Source organism: Schistocerca cancellata, chromosome 1 (assembly GCF_023864275.1).
Source record: "Schistocerca cancellata isolate TAMUIC-IGC-003103 chromosome 1, iqSchCanc2.1, whole genome shotgun sequence".
In the NCBI taxonomy this organism is placed as follows: Eukaryota; Metazoa; Arthropoda; class Insecta; order Orthoptera; family Acrididae; genus Schistocerca; species Schistocerca cancellata.
In genome coordinates this window covers 593,878,127-593,893,661 of record NC_064626.1, presented here as the reverse complement: position 1 = coordinate 593,893,661, position 15,535 = coordinate 593,878,127, and the positions used below count along the sequence as shown (strand labels likewise).

The following is a 15,535-nucleotide window of genomic DNA, read 5'->3' as shown; positions in this document are numbered from 1 at the left end:
AAGGTGCGTCGATCTTAGAGCACGAGATATGATGACCTTAAGCCATTGACAACACACAACGGTCACGGTAGCACCTGATTCCAGAATAGCTGCAGTAGTTAAGATCTACGAACTATCCCCTGTTGACCAGGTCCCCAAAACTTAACTCTTAACGAGATCCCTTCAAAGCAAATTGTCATAACGATCGTCTATAAAGGCTTCGTACAACGAGAAGAAATGTTACGGTTGATGGAATAATAACAGATACGACCAAACTGTCTGTATAACTTCGTTCACAGTTTCATTTCGCATTCACCACTCATTCACCGAAACCCTTTGATGAACAGTTTTGGTTGCTTAACACCAACAGTCAATGATAATGATACAGCTTTTCTCCTTTTTATAAATTGAGGCCCGCCCGCTCTCCGTGATATAATAAGAAAAAAAAAAAAACGTTCCCAATACCGCGTCCCTCGTGAGATGCGAATAGACTTATCCCGGAATTGACCGCCCTGTAGGTGTACTCAATTTAATGACCACACTTCGCTGTCTGCTATTTCGCGTAACTGAATGTCCATTTGTTAGTCTGATTATACACTGTAGCTATTTAAAATTCGCCCCTATATTTTCACAACGCACAATTAGCACTTCGTTACTTATTTGTTTTTTTTTCTAAGAGTAAACGAAAAAAAAAGTCACCGTATAATCGGCTTAGTCGACATAAAGCAAAACACCTTAATATGCCCAATTTCACCTCTTCTTATAGGATCGGCTACCTTACTCATTAATTTACTACACATTGTTTCCAATAACACTAAACAGGTATCGCCGTTATATTTTAATTGTATTCAAAAACATGTTACTACTATTATGACCAAACAAATTGTCACAAATCGCGCGGCGTGCGTTTTTAATGATAACTTTACGCCATTCAATTAAATCGCGCGGTGTGCGTTTTTAATGATAACTTTCCGCTATTCAATTTCCGTTACAGCTATCTTGACTCGTAATGTTACACTGCCACACATTCAGAGTCTCCTTAATGGCAAACAGTTTGTTGTGCATACTGAGACTATGCCATTCCATTTCCCCAAAGCTGAAAAACCTGGCGGCATGAAAAAGAACACAGGTCAGTTATTGGAAAGCCGATCTCCATAAGTCGTTTCCATGTAGCCTGTTTGGCCAGCCTGTCAGCACGTTCATTGCCTGGGATTCTGGCGTGTCCTGGGGTCCCCACAAACACCACTGAATGACCAGACCATTCCAGGCAGGGCCGGCCTTAGCCATCCAGGTGCCCCGGGTGAGTCGTCCAGTTGGCGCCCTTTATTGTATAAATAGCGAACCTGGCAGTGCTTTGCAACACGGTATTTGACTGTTTTCTAGAAATGCGTTTAGTATGTGGCGCCCCTTGGGCCCCAGCGCCCTGGGCGACCGCCCGGGTCGCCCCACCCTAAAGCCGGCGCTGATTCCAGGGCATAGATGGACTCCTGGATGGTCACTACCAAAGGATGATGAGGGCAGCACTGGTCAATAGCTTGTAGGCTGCTCAAGGAGTCGGTACACAGAAGAAATGACTCCCCAGGGCATGAACGGATGTGCTGAAGATCACGAGATATAGCCACCAGCTCTGCAATGAAAACACTGCAGCCATCAGGAAAGGAATGCTGTTCAGTATGTCCTCCATGGACATACGCAAAGCCGACATGACCATCAGCCATCGAGCCGTCGGTGTAAACCACTTCATGGCCACAGTACATGTCAAGAATCGAGAGGAAGTGACAGCGGAGAGGCGCAGGGTGAACCGAGTCCTTTGGGCCATATGAAAGGTCCAGATGAAGCCACGGCCTAGCTGTACACCATGGAAGTGTACGCGAACGGACCTCGAGTACAGGTGGTAAAGGCGACAACTCCAGTTCAGATGGAAGGGATTGGATGCGAACTGCAATTGTAAGCCCTGACTTGGGCTGCCGATGTAGGAGATGAACTGCTGTGGGTGGGAAAAGGAGACGGTAATTCGAATGCGCAGGAGAAATACGAACATGTGCAATGTAACTGGCATGCAGTTGTGCACACCTGACCTGCGATGGAGGGACTCCAGCCTCCGCCAGGATGCTGATCGCCAGACTTGTCCTATAAGCTCCCGTCACTAGTCGAATGCCACAGTGGTGCACTGGGTTGAGTAAACGCAACACTGAGGGTGCCACTGAACCATAAACCAGACTCCCTTAGTCAAGGTGGGATTGAACAAGGGCTGTGCACAGCTGCAGCAGTGTAGAGTGACCTGCACCCCAGTTGGTGTTGCTCAGGCAGCGGAGGGCATTGAGGTGCTGCCAGCACTTCCACTTAAGCTGACGAAGGTGAGGAAGTCAAGTCAACTGGGTGTCAAAAACCAGTCCTAAAAAATCAATATGTCTCCACTGCAGTGAGAGGATTGTCAGTAAGGTAATGTTCTGGTTCTGGATGAAAGGTACGACGCTGACAGAAGTGCATAACACATGACTTCTCGACCAATAATTGGAAACCGTGAGCTAGAGCCCATGACTGCACCTTGTGGATGGTTCCCTTTAGGTGACACTTAGCAACACCAGTACTGGTGGTGCAGTACAGAGAGGGTGAGACAGACGGCGCTACAGCTGCTGCTTGACTGTTAATGGCCACTAAAAATAGATATACATTCAATACAGAGCCCTGCAGGTCCCCATTCCTGGATATGGAAGAGTGGGGGGGGGGGGGGGGGGGGGGGGGCTATGAGGGGCACCAACTTGGGACACGGAAAGTACAAAACCACAGGAAATTATGGATAAATATCGGGAGTGGGCCTCGGAGACCCCACTCGTATAATGTGGCAGAAATATGATGTCACCAGGTGGTGTCATACGCTTTTCGTAAATCAAAAAGGACGGTAGCAATGTGTCGACATCTGGAAAAGGCTGTTCGGGTGGCAGATTCACGAGACACAAGATTATCAATGGTAGAGAGACCCAGGCAAAAACTGCCCTGGCATGGAGCCAGTAGGCCATGTGACTCCAGGACCCAACACAACCGCCAACACACCATATGTTTCAGCAGCTTACAAAGAACATTGGTGAGGCTGATGGGCCCATAGCTATTGACATCAAAAGGGTTTTTGCTGGGTTTGAGCACTGGTACAATGGTGCTCTCCCACCAATGTGATGGAAAGACGCCATCACACCAGATCCGGTTGAATATCATGAGAAGATGCCAGTCAGAGGAGAGATGTTTATTCATTTGACTGTGGATCCGATCTGGCCCAGGAGCTGTTTCGGGGCTAAAATCTTCCAAAAGTAGGAAAGGTTTAGGGAGTTGATCAATCAGTGCAGCCAATGCCTTCAGGGGTACTGCACCATCTGGAGGAAGATATACGAAGCAGACAGTTATTTCCTGTGTCGTCCTGATCCTGACAGCCACAGCTTCAAGAGGGGTTTGAAGGGGCACAGGTCCACTGCATACCGAGTTCAGGACATAAACACAAACTGCACCTGACACTCTATTACAGTCACTACGGTTCTTGTAATATCCCCTATAGCCGTGGAGGGCAGGGGTCCATATTTCTGGGAACCAGGTTTCCTGAAGAGCTATGCAGAAAGCAGGTGTAAAGCTTAACAGTCGCTGTAGCTCAGCCAGGTGGTGGAAAAAATGCCGCAATTCCATTGAAGGATGATGTTATCATAAGGCTGGGAAGGCATGGAGAGTGCAAGGAGGCAGGTTATGCCTCAGGGTCACCTGCTGCCACCTATTGAGCATTTGTAGCCAGGTCCACAGGGGACGCTAACATCTCCATCACATCCTCAGATGCAGAATTGATAGGAAGTGGTGGTGTTGGGGCCCCCAGAGGGTCCTGTTTCTTAGAAGACTACTACTTAGTTTGCTTGCTCTCTCACTTCTCTTTAGGGGCTAGCTGGGAAGATTTCTCCGAAGCAGGTTCAGGCATGGAGGAAGATCATGAAGCTTTTCTTCCAGCAGCTTTTGGCTGAGAAAGATTTGCCCCCTACCACCAAGGGGGCAGATGTATTCTGGTGGCCCAGAGGGCCCACTGTTCGTGGCACTGAGTGAGGAACCACTGGCACTTGGGACACCAATGGTGACGTAGCTGCAGCATATGTCGACATCAACCAAATGGGGTGTAATCTTTCAAATTTACGTTTCGCCTCTGTGTAAGTCAACTGGTTCAGGGTCCTGTAATCCTGCTCCTTTTGGAGTACTGGGCAGTCCTGGTGAGCAGGGGGAGTGGTGCTCTCAACAGTTGATGCAAGTGGGAGGTGGCGCACATGGAGTATCTGGGTGCAGTGGACGTCCGCAGTCTTGACATGTGGTGCTGGAAGTTCAAGGGGAAGACATGTGCCCGAACTTCCAGCACTTAAAGCATCACACAGGGGGACGGACGTATGGTTTAACGTCACAGCAGTAAACCATCACCTTGATCTTTTCAGGCAATGAATCACCCTCAAAGGCCAAGATGAAAGCACCAGTAGCAACCCTGTTGTCTTTGGGTCCCCTGTAAAGGCGCCTTTCTAAATTGGCGTGGAGATCGTCGTCAGACTGCAAGAGGAGATCGCGATGGACAATGATCCCCTGGACGATGTTTAGGCTTTTATGGAAAGTGACAGAAACAGTAATATCACCCAGCTTGTCACAGGTGAGTAACGCTCAGGATTGGGCTGGGGATGCTGTCTCAATCAAGACTGCGCCATTTCGCATCTTGGACAGCGCTGTCACTTCCCCAGACTTATCCTCAAGGTGTTCAACAAAAATTTGAGGCTTCGTAGGTAGAAAGGAGTTCCCATCAGTTCTGCTACAGACTAAAAACCGAGGCGAATATGGCTCTCTCCATTCTGTAGCCCTACGTTCCTCCCATGGTGTAGCGAGGGAGGGAAGCGATTTAGAGTCGTATCTATCAGCACTGTATTCAATCTTGCCCTTCTTAGTGACTGCTGGCACTGTACGGTCACCAGCAAGAGATGACTTAGTCCACTTCATTGCAAGTCTTCCGCCCTGATGCCACCCACTCCGATCAGGGGCTTTCCCCAAGGGCACCACCCAGTCACAGCAAGGCCACATGGCATGATGGCCGTTGCCGGGAGTCCTGATACTCCAGGAAGACAGGGATCTACTCTTTGGCATAAGTGGGGAGTTTACAGCTCAGGCATCCGCATTGCGATCCCTGTGTTGTCAGGGGGCTACCACCAAATGGGTACATGACAGCCCCACCACAATGAACTGGCTACCATGCTGGATACTGGGTGCAGAGAAATCCAATACTGTCATGGAGGTGAAAGAGGACAGGAGACAACGGAAGTAGATGACATACCTCGGAAGGGTCCTCGCCAAAACAGTTGAATCGCAGGTGGAGATGCAAAGCCATGACAAGAGATCCAGGAGATCGACTCTAGGGGTACTATGGATAACTCGTGCACCATATAAGGCATCCTTCCCCATATGGCCCACACTTCTTTGAAAGTGGCAAATCAAAGCACAGAATGGGACCTGGACTCATAGGGCCGAAAAGTGTGAGACTCCTTTTAGTCGCCTCTTATGACAGGCAGAAATACCTTGGGCCTATTCTAACCCCTGGACTCACAAGGGGAAAGCTGATATGGCCTGGCTAAGTAAAAACAACCAGAGGTTCTAGAGAGCTTCAAAGGCAGCATTAGTTTAGACAGACTAAAATAGACAAATGGAATACAATATAAGATAAATGTAAAGCTTTGAGTTAGGAAACAGTGAGGCAGCAGACAAACAACTAAGCAAAAGAGAAAGCCTAGTAAAAATCTTTAGATAACACACAGGACATCGTATTTAATTGAAGAAAGGAGGAAATATAAAAATCATCAAATTAAGTAGTCAAAAGGTAATACTGATGTCTAAAAAGTGAGAATGACAAAAAGTTTAAGGTGACAAAACATCAATGACTAGAGGAGAAATGCAAAGTTGTAAAAGCATACATGATTATAGGAAACATACATGCTGCATAAAGGAACATTAAATAAAATCTTGAAGAAAAGACAGACAGATGTGTGAGCATGAAAGGGCATAGACAGACAGTACCAAGAAAATAATGGAATATACAGAAAGGCTACATAAGGGAAAAAACCTTGACGAAAATACTATGGAAAGAGAAGAGGGAGTCAATGAAAGTGAGACAGAAGATATGGTCAGGGTCTTTTTCAAAACATGTGACACAATAGTGACCCCACAGTTTTTACTACAAGAGTTTCTTACGGATTGGATATTTTGTTCATATTGTTGTGCCACCACTATTTTTGGGGAGTTAATGTGGAAGCATAGACGTGCAGCACTGGCAGAAGCTATAAGTAGCCAGCGCGAGCAGAACATCAGCATACTGTTTACAGGAACAAGGCTCCTTATGCATTGCGGGGCAAACTAGGCCCTTTGTCGAATTCGTCATTGCAGCAGTAAGACAGGGTTCTTATGGTGTGCACTCAGCGGTTTCTCTGGCAACAGCCACAGGAACATTATTAGAACTGTGACAAAGTGGTACAATGGCACAACAAATGAGCCACTACACCTTTTTAGTCACAATTCACAGCCTGACAGCCACCAAGAGCCCAGTCAGCCACCACTGCTATACCATCTTCTAACACCAAGTCCACCTATTGGGACTTGGTGCCTCTTGACTGGAGAGCCACATCCAAGCTCACTCCAGCAGCAGATTGACTACTGCCCTGGGGTAGCAGGTCATGGCAAGGGCAGTACAGCTGCTCACCCACCCTTCTACACTAGTGTAGACATAAGGCACCTCACATCACCATTTACAGAAGTGGGATTTCCCATTGGTATGAAGGCATCACCTACAAGCCTTCTGGCCGTCCTCCATGCCGCTGATGCCAACTGCAAGTGGCTGCAGCACATCTAATTGGGTCATGTGCTGCCTGCTGGCCAGCAGGCATCAGCATTCCAGAGCACTTATGGGATAGATCATGCAGTTTCTCCACCAATGGGCCACAGAAATGTTATCAGGAATGTAGCTGGTAATGTTACAATAAATGAGCCACTATACAATATCAATAATGGTTTTTTTTATGGCTTAGATTCACAGCCCCGCAGATCTACTACGACAAAGTGGCTGTACGATGGGTCAGCAAGAAGCCACCATGAACTCTATCAGCTACTACTGCCACACCATGTTCTTGCACACCAAGCCCTTCTTCTGGGACTTGGTGCCTCTCCACCAGTGGGCCACCTTCAGGCTACCTACAGCAACAGCAGCTCGATTCATGCCTTGAGAACGGCAGGTTGAGACCAAGGAACTGCAGCCACTCACCCATCCATGTTGGTGTGGGTGCCATGGTACCTCGCACTGTCACTTGCAGAAGTGGGATTTTCCGCCAGGAGGTTGATATCCCCTGCAAGTGCCCTGACTATCTTCCACACCACTAACCCCACCCGCAAGCAGTTGATAGCACATCTAACTGGATCATGTGCTGCAAACAGGCAAGTGGCCGTCAGCATTCCAGAGTGCTTACGCCTGGGCCTACCAGCTGGTTGGTAGCCGATACCACATGACATGTACCAACTCCACTAGTACACCAAGAGGGGCAAGGCCGCTGTGCCACAGTGTACAAGTGTAGCCTTATGAATTTTAATAATGTGATTGACTTTTACTTTAGTTACTAAACTACTATCAGCCTGCTCCTCACTATGACCTACCACCACAACCCAACCCTGTACAGAAGTGGCATCCCTGGGTCAACTTCAGAACTTGTAGGATTTGAAGGTCAGTGCCCAGATATCAATTTTCTAAAACAGTATGCCACAGTTCTCAAAAAACTTCAGGAAAAAGCCTTTGAAAGTTAGAAGTCTTTAGAGCACTGTTAAACACAAAACATTTCAAGAATTTTAAGTGTCACTGGGTGCTGAGTGCATGGCATATAACTCTCGAGCTCATCGCGACACTGGTTTGATTCTCATTAGCACCATACTTTTTACTTTTATTTCAATGCTATATTTGGTATCAAACAAAAATGTCGATTTTCAAATATTGACTCATAGACCCACTTCATTTGGCCTTTATTTTCATTTTTTTCTGATAAGATTTAAGATTGTTCGAAAAGGTTCAACAACATTACAAAGGAACATTCAAGACACATCATAAAAAAGGTTGACAATTCACACTTAAAAAATATGAATGATCAAAAATTTCTGCATGTCTGCTTGCTGAATGTCCAGTCCTCTTCTCCAATTTCATCTCCTATTTTTTGTCTCAATCTGTTCATTCTATTCCACTGTCAAGTTAATGTGCTTCTCCATCCTCAAGTGCTTCTTTTTACACTGCTCTTTCTCTTTCCTTTCAATTGATCACTGGCAAGACCACCACCTCTTTCACATTCCAGCACATGTTAATTTTAATATTACTGAACACACTAGAATTCCACTTAATATACTGTTTGCTATCTTAAGCAGTTAACTTAAATCTATTTCATTTGCCACCAGTTCCACTTTCCCTTGGTCCATTCTAATAGATTTCCAAAAGAATGCTGAAGCATGTCTCTCACCATGGCCTATATATACCCTGAGATAGAATGTGTTCTGTCACAAAAGGATAATGGAACATTCTAGAATATTCAAAAATGTTCTTGAACATTTTAAAACATTCGGGCAAGTCTCTACCACTTCTGCACTATTTCAGCTGCTACACTGACTTCTCATGAGAAGTCCATTGGTGCAATGCTCTCTTTCGGACATCCATATCTTCAAACCCAATCCCTTCCAAACCAAAACAAACAGAAACTTTTATATTTACTAAAACGTATGACATAAGAGGCTGCTACTCAGGTTGCTGACTGTATGTGGAGTGGAAACTAGGGTTGTACATATGACCTCCTGAATGCCAGCCAACACGGATATTGAAACATTGATCACGCGAAACCCAACTTGCACTTTTCTCACATAGTGAAAGCTTTGGATCAAGACATTAGGGTAGATGAAGAATTTCTTGATTTTCAAAACACATTTGACTCAGTACCACACCTATGCTTATTGGTGAAAGTACAACTATTTGGGGTATCAAGTGAAATGGATTGAGAGTCATTGTCAGATGCAGAGTAATTCAGGTTGGCCCCAGGGAAATGTGTTGGGACCCTTGCTGTTCATGGTGTATATTTATGGCCTTGCAGAACAATATTAATAGTAAAATCAGGCTTTCTTGCAGATGATGTATTTACATATAATGAGGTACTATCTGAAAGAAGCTGCTTAAATATTAAGTATAATGTAATTGGATAGATAAAAAATTTGCTCACCAGGCGATGGCAGAACACATATCTAAAAAAGGTTTTACACATGCAAGCTTTCGGAACCAGTGGCGCCTTCTTCTGGCAGAAGTGTTGAAGGGGAAGGAAGAAGGGTGAAGTACGAGGTACATTCAAGTTCTAAGGCCTCCGATTTTTTTTCTCTGGACTGGAAAGAGATAGAAACATGCGCATTGTTTTAAAATGAGGCCGCGTTCATTGTCAATACATCCCAGCGATGGCAGCACCGTACAGCAGATTGAATTTTACCGCCAGCGGCGAGAATGAGAACTGTTTTAAATACTTAAAATGGTGACGTTTTCCTTACTTGAACAGCGTGCAATCATTCGTTTTCTGAATTTGCGTGGTGTGAAACCAATTGAAATTCATCGACAGTTGAAGGAGACATGTGGTGATAGAGTTATGGATGTGTCGAAAGTGCGTTCGTAGGTGCGACAGTTTAATGAAGGCAGAACATCGTGTGACAACAAACTGAAACAACCTCGGGCTCGCACAAACCGGTGTGATGACATGATCGAGAAAGTGGACATAATTGTTTTGGGGGATCGCCGAATGACTGTTGAACAGATCGCCTCCAGAGTTGGCATTTCTGTGGGTTCTGTGCACACAATCCTGCATGACGACCTGAAAATGCGAAAAGTGTCATTCAGGTGGGTGCCATGAATGCTGATGGACGACCACATGGCTGCCCGTGTGGCATGTTGCCAAGCAATGTTGACGCGCAATGACAGCATGAATGGGACTTTCTTTTCGTCAGTTGTGACAATGGATGAGACGTGGATGATTTTTCAATCCAGAAACAAAGCGCCAGTCAGCTCAATGGAAGCACACAGATTCACCGCCACCAAAAAAATTTCGGGTAACCACCAGTGCTGAAAAAATGATGGTGTCCATGTTCTGGGACAGCGAGGGCGTAATCCTTACCCATTGCGTTCCAAAGGGCACTACGGTAACAGGTGCATCCTATGAAAATGTTTTGAAGAACAAATTCCTTCCTGCACTGCAACAAAAACGTCTGGGAAGGGCTGCGCGTGTGCTGTTTCACCAAGACAATGCACCCGCACATCGAGCTAACATTACGCAACAGTTTCTTCGTGATAACAACTTTGAAGTGATTCCTCATGCTCCCTACTCACCTGACCTGGCTCCTACTGACTTTTGGCTTTTTCCAACAATGAAAGACACTCTCCGTGGCCACACATTCACCAGCCGTGCTGCTACTGCCTCAGCGATTTCCCAGTGGTCAAAACAGTCTCCTAAAGAAGCCTTCGCCGCCGCCATGGAATCATGGCGTCAGCGTTGTGAAAAATGTGTACGTCTGCAGGGCGATTACGTCGAGAAGTAACGCCAGTTTCATCGATTTCGGGTGAGTAGTTAATTAGAAAAAAAATCGGAGGCCTTAGAACTTGAATGCACCTCATAAAAGGACTCTAGAGGTTTAGGAAAAGAGGTACAGTTTGGAAAAGTCACTCATAACACTGGGTCAGGGGAGATTTACCAGACGGAGAGAGAAGAAAAGACTGATTGTTGGGGACTGCACTGGACGAGATTTGAAAATCCAAGAGCTTAAAGATGGAAAAAGGGTAATATGCAAGGCAGAGATTACAGTTAAAAATTGTGCATGAGTTAATAATAGTGAAAAGCCAATTGCACTGTATATAACAGAGATGGGAGGGGGATAGCGAAAAACAGACACGTCATAAAATGAAAGATACAGAGAACTTAAGCTGAATGAAGACAGGAGCAGCTACTGTGAAGAAATGCTAAAACGGAAGAAATTAACATTAATTAAAGCCAGGTGGGTGGCGAGAACCAATGATGTGTTGTAGCACTAGTTCCCACCTACAGAGTTCTGAGAAACTAGTGTCTGGGTAAAGTATACAGATGGTGCGTGTAGTGAAACAGGCACTTAGGTCATGAGTTGCATAGTACAGCATGCTCTGCAACAGGATATTGTGTGTTGCCAGTATACACCCTCTGCCTATGTCCATTTATCTTGTCTGGTAACTTGTTGGTAGTCGTCCTCATATAAAAGAGTGAAGAGTGTTTACATAACAGATGGTACATGATGTGTCGTTCCACTGGTGCCTCTCCCTTTGATATTAAATGTTTTGTCAGTTACAGGGCTGGTAAGGATGGTGGTAAGAGAGTGCACAGGGCAAGTCTTGCAGCAGGAACAGTCATAAGGGTAGGAGATAAAGGTAGGATAGTGGGTGCAGAAGGAGCATAGGATCTGACAAGGATATTGCGCAGATTGGGTGGCATGAAAAGCTATTCTAGGTGTGGTGTGCAAAATCTGAGACAGAATGGATCTTATTTCAGGGCATGATTTTAGGAAGTCATGGCCTTGAAGTATTTGATTAATACATTCAAAACCAGGATAGTACTGAGTGAGAAGCAGTATGCTCCACAATTGTTCTTTGGAGTGATTGGCAGTACCAGGATTGGACGTGATGGCCTGGGAAATCTGCTTTTGAACAGGCTGGTGGGGTAAATATATCCAATGGAGGCTGAGGTGAGAATGGTGGTGTATTACTGTAAAGTGTCTGCACCCAAACAAATATGTTTGCCTCAAATGCAATTGTCAAAATGTAAGTACTGTTGTTTGTTAGTTTAACGTGGATTTAAGTGTGTAACTGGCCTTAGATGAGGGCAAGATCAACATAAGGAAAGTGGCACAGAATTTGGAATAGGACCATGTGAAATTTAAATGGGAGAAGGTATTTAGAGATACCAGGAATTTTAGGTCAGCCCCACCATGAGTCCATATGGCAAAGACGTCATCAACCATGGGCTGAAGGCTTATGTATCCCAGGAAAGCCCCCTCCAATGACCCACGAAAAGGATGGCATAGGAAGCAGCCATTCTGGTTCCCATGGCTGTACCCTTGATGTGTTGGTATGTCTGTCCCTCAAAGCTGAAGTAGTAGTTGGTAAGAAAGTTGATTAAGGTGAGCAGGAAGGATGTCATAGGTTTGGAATCAGGTGGGTGCTGATTGGGGAAATGTTCAGCAACAGGCAGACCATGTATGTGGAGGATGTTTGTATAGAGGGAGGTGGCATCAATGGTAACAAGCAAGGTGTGTGGTGGGAGTGGGACAGGCACAGATTTCAGATGATCATGGAAATGGATGGTTTTTTTACTACAGGACATAAGTCTATGCTATGTGTTGCAGATGTTGATCAACTAAGGCAGATATACGGTTAGTGAATGCTTTAAAAGACAACAACTACAGGGCAGCCAGGATGATTGGGTTTGTGGATCCCAGGAAGATGATAAAAGGCAGGGGTGCACGGTTTGGGTGGGGTAAGAAGTTATATGGATTGAGGGGTTAGTCCTTGTGAAGGGCCTGAGGTTTTAAGGAAGGACTGCAGGTCAATATGAATCACAGGTATGAGATCTTGATGGCAGAAGCTGTGTGTAGAGGTGCCAGACAACTGGCACAGACTTTCACTAACATACTCCTGTCAGTCAAGTACCACAGTGGTAGATCCTTTATCCACTGGGAGGATAATGATAGAGTCGTTAGCTTTTAGGGAACACAGAGACTGGAGTTCTGCAGAAGAAAGGTTAGGGTCATGTTGTAGGGACCTGAGGAAGGGTTGTGAAGCAATTCTGGATGTGAGGAATTCTTGGAAGGCTTGTAAAGGATGATTCTGAGGTAGTGGTGGTGGATCAAGTAGGGATCATGGTCGGAAATGTTCAAGGCAGGCTTCAAATGTCAGGTTTGCTATTGGAAAGGTTGGTATTCAGTCAGACCTTGATAAGATTTCAAAGTGGTGCAGAGATTGCCAACTTGCTCTTAATGTTCGGAAATGTAAAATTTTGCACTTCACAAAATGAAAAAATATAGTATCCTATGACTGTAATACCTGTGAACCTGTTGAACTGGCCACCTCATACAAATACCTGGGTGTAACACTTTGCAGAAATATGAAGTAGAATGATCACATAGATTCAGTAGTGGGCAAAGCAAGTGGTACACTTTGGTTTACTGGTAGAATACTGGACAATTGCAATCAGCCTGCAAAGGAGATTGCTTACAAATCACTTGTGCGACCAGTCCTAGAATACTGCTCAAGTGTATGGGACCTGCACCAGATAGGACTAACAGGGATATTGAACATATACAGAGAAGGGCAGCACGAATGGTCACAGGTTTGTTTAATCCATGGGAGTGTGTCACAGAGATACTGAAGGATATGAACTGGAAGACTCTTGAAGATAGCCATAAACTGTCCTGAGAAAGTCTACTAACAAAGTTTCAAGAACCAGCTTGAAATGATGACCCTAGAAATCTACCACCATCCCCTACATATCGCTCACATAGGGATCATAAGATTATAATAATTACTGCATGTGCATAAATATTCAAAAAATCATTCTTCCTGGACTCCATATGTGAATGGAACAGGAGGAAACACTAATAACTGGTACAGTGGTATGCAGCCTCTGCCATGCACCTCGACAGTGGTTTGCCGAGTATAGATGTAGATGTAATAATTGTTCATTAATATTTATATTTAATAGTAAGTATAGAATTTAAATAAAAGGAAAAAGTTTCAACACATGAAAATCTAACCAGCAATTTCATTATTATGTAACTTACAATACACTCAGATATCAGTGATCTATTAAAATGCTCAAAATGTTTTCTACATAACAGCACTCTGAAATGATCTAATCTTCAGTGGTGATTTTTTTGGAATTTTTTTTACTCTAGCAATACCAACACATTATCCACAACACACAATGCCAAGAGGCAAGGGGTGTTCTTTATACATAGCCTAAAAAATTTTTAAAAACTTAACTGTTGTTGATTTCTATTAATAACATTCTTTTTACAGGGGTGTAAGTAAGGTCCAGGGCCTGAAACTATATTTTAGCACACTCCCCTATATCATTGAAAAACAATCCCTGAAGCTATGCCTAGGTCATGTATCTCGGTGTAAGAATGCCATATACATTCCTCGGAAGTCACAGGAACATTTCAAGTTTGTCCAGGAAGCAACATAAAAAATTTACCTGAGAATGAAATAATATAAAATTATTTAGAATATTTTTTTTTGTCTCTTGAAAAATATCTTTTTTGGCAAGCTATTTTTTAAGCAACTCCTCAATTCTGATCATGTTAAACATAATACAACCTTGAACACACACAAAGTCAATTTTTCCTCAACTTTAACTTTCAAGTTTAAACATGTGCAAATTGAATGAACTTTCATCATAAGGAAGCATTAACATTAAGGCATGAAACAATGTTTTTATATAAAGGACTGAAAGCTGGCAAAAATATTTCACTGAGAGGCTTACCGAGAAACCAGTGTCCAAACACTGGAAGAGGCTACCACCAGCAGGAAAAATGATCTTCCCAGAGGCAGGGTGCAATTCGTACGATGCTACACCAAATGAAGCAAGCCTGCGCCGCTCCCACAACAGCTGCTCCTCACGCGAGCGGCCTGCTCCTGTTGCTATACCCCTGGGAAAGCCGCCTTCAACAGCGTGCTGCCAGGGCAAAGCGTAAGGGCCCGGAGGAGGACCAGGGCCAGGACCAGCATCAGCATAGAGCAGCGCTGTCTCCCAACCACGCTTTGGTGTGCCCAGAAAGTATATCCGAGTACGGCCGTCTGGTAAAGGCCTGAATGAGATTTGTGATGGTACTGCAGTTGAAAGTGACGAAAGTTGTCGTCTCAGTTCGTGCACTACAGTCCGCAGCCGAGCCCATGATCTAGGTGGACCTGACCTAACTGTGTTACCAGCTGTCTCCAGTACATCCAAATCTCCAGCTCCACTGCTTGACATCCTCCAGTTTTATGACAGCACCCTAAGAAGATTGAAAAGGAACATCACATTCATCAACTTATTCAGTAACATTTTCACACATTAATAGTTGTCTCCAAATAAAGCAAAGAGGGGTTTTAACAGTTATGGAAAGGATGGATTGGTACTCACCATAAAGATGAGACGCTGAGTTGCAGACACGCATGACTACAGTCTGACCTATACAGCCAGAGATAGCTGTCGTGTGTGTGAGGTGTGCTTGCTTGTGTGAAAGAGAATGTGTTTCTGTTTGTGATGCAGGCTTTGGCCAAAAGCGTAACAGTCTTTTCATTGTGCCTGTCTGTAATTCAATGTGACATCTTTATGGTGACCAGCAATCTATCCTTTTCACAATCGTTGAAGATCCGACCTGTACTTTCCATTGTTTAGAGAGTGACTTTAATAAGTCATTCCTAACTAATGATAAATATAGTTACAACATTATG

The 15,535-nt window shown here is 44.6% G+C and overlaps 1 protein-coding gene across 3 annotated transcripts in view; it reads right to left on the bottom strand.

Annotated features, from left to right (window-relative positions):
• The window catches only part of LOC126182079 (dipeptidyl peptidase 9), a 191,777-nt gene that overhangs the window by 163,031 nt on the left and 13,211 nt on the right, over nucleotides 1–15,535 (bottom strand). For all 3 annotated transcript variants that reach the window (XM_049924822.1, XM_049924823.1, XM_049924824.1), the window contains one exon: nucleotides 14,583–15,093. In XM_049924822.1, coding sequence (XP_049780779.1) covers nucleotides 14,583–15,071 — 489 coding nt within the window. In that variant the 5' untranslated portion in view covers nucleotides 15,072–15,093. The remainder of the gene's footprint in view (nucleotides 1–14,582; nucleotides 15,094–15,535) is intronic.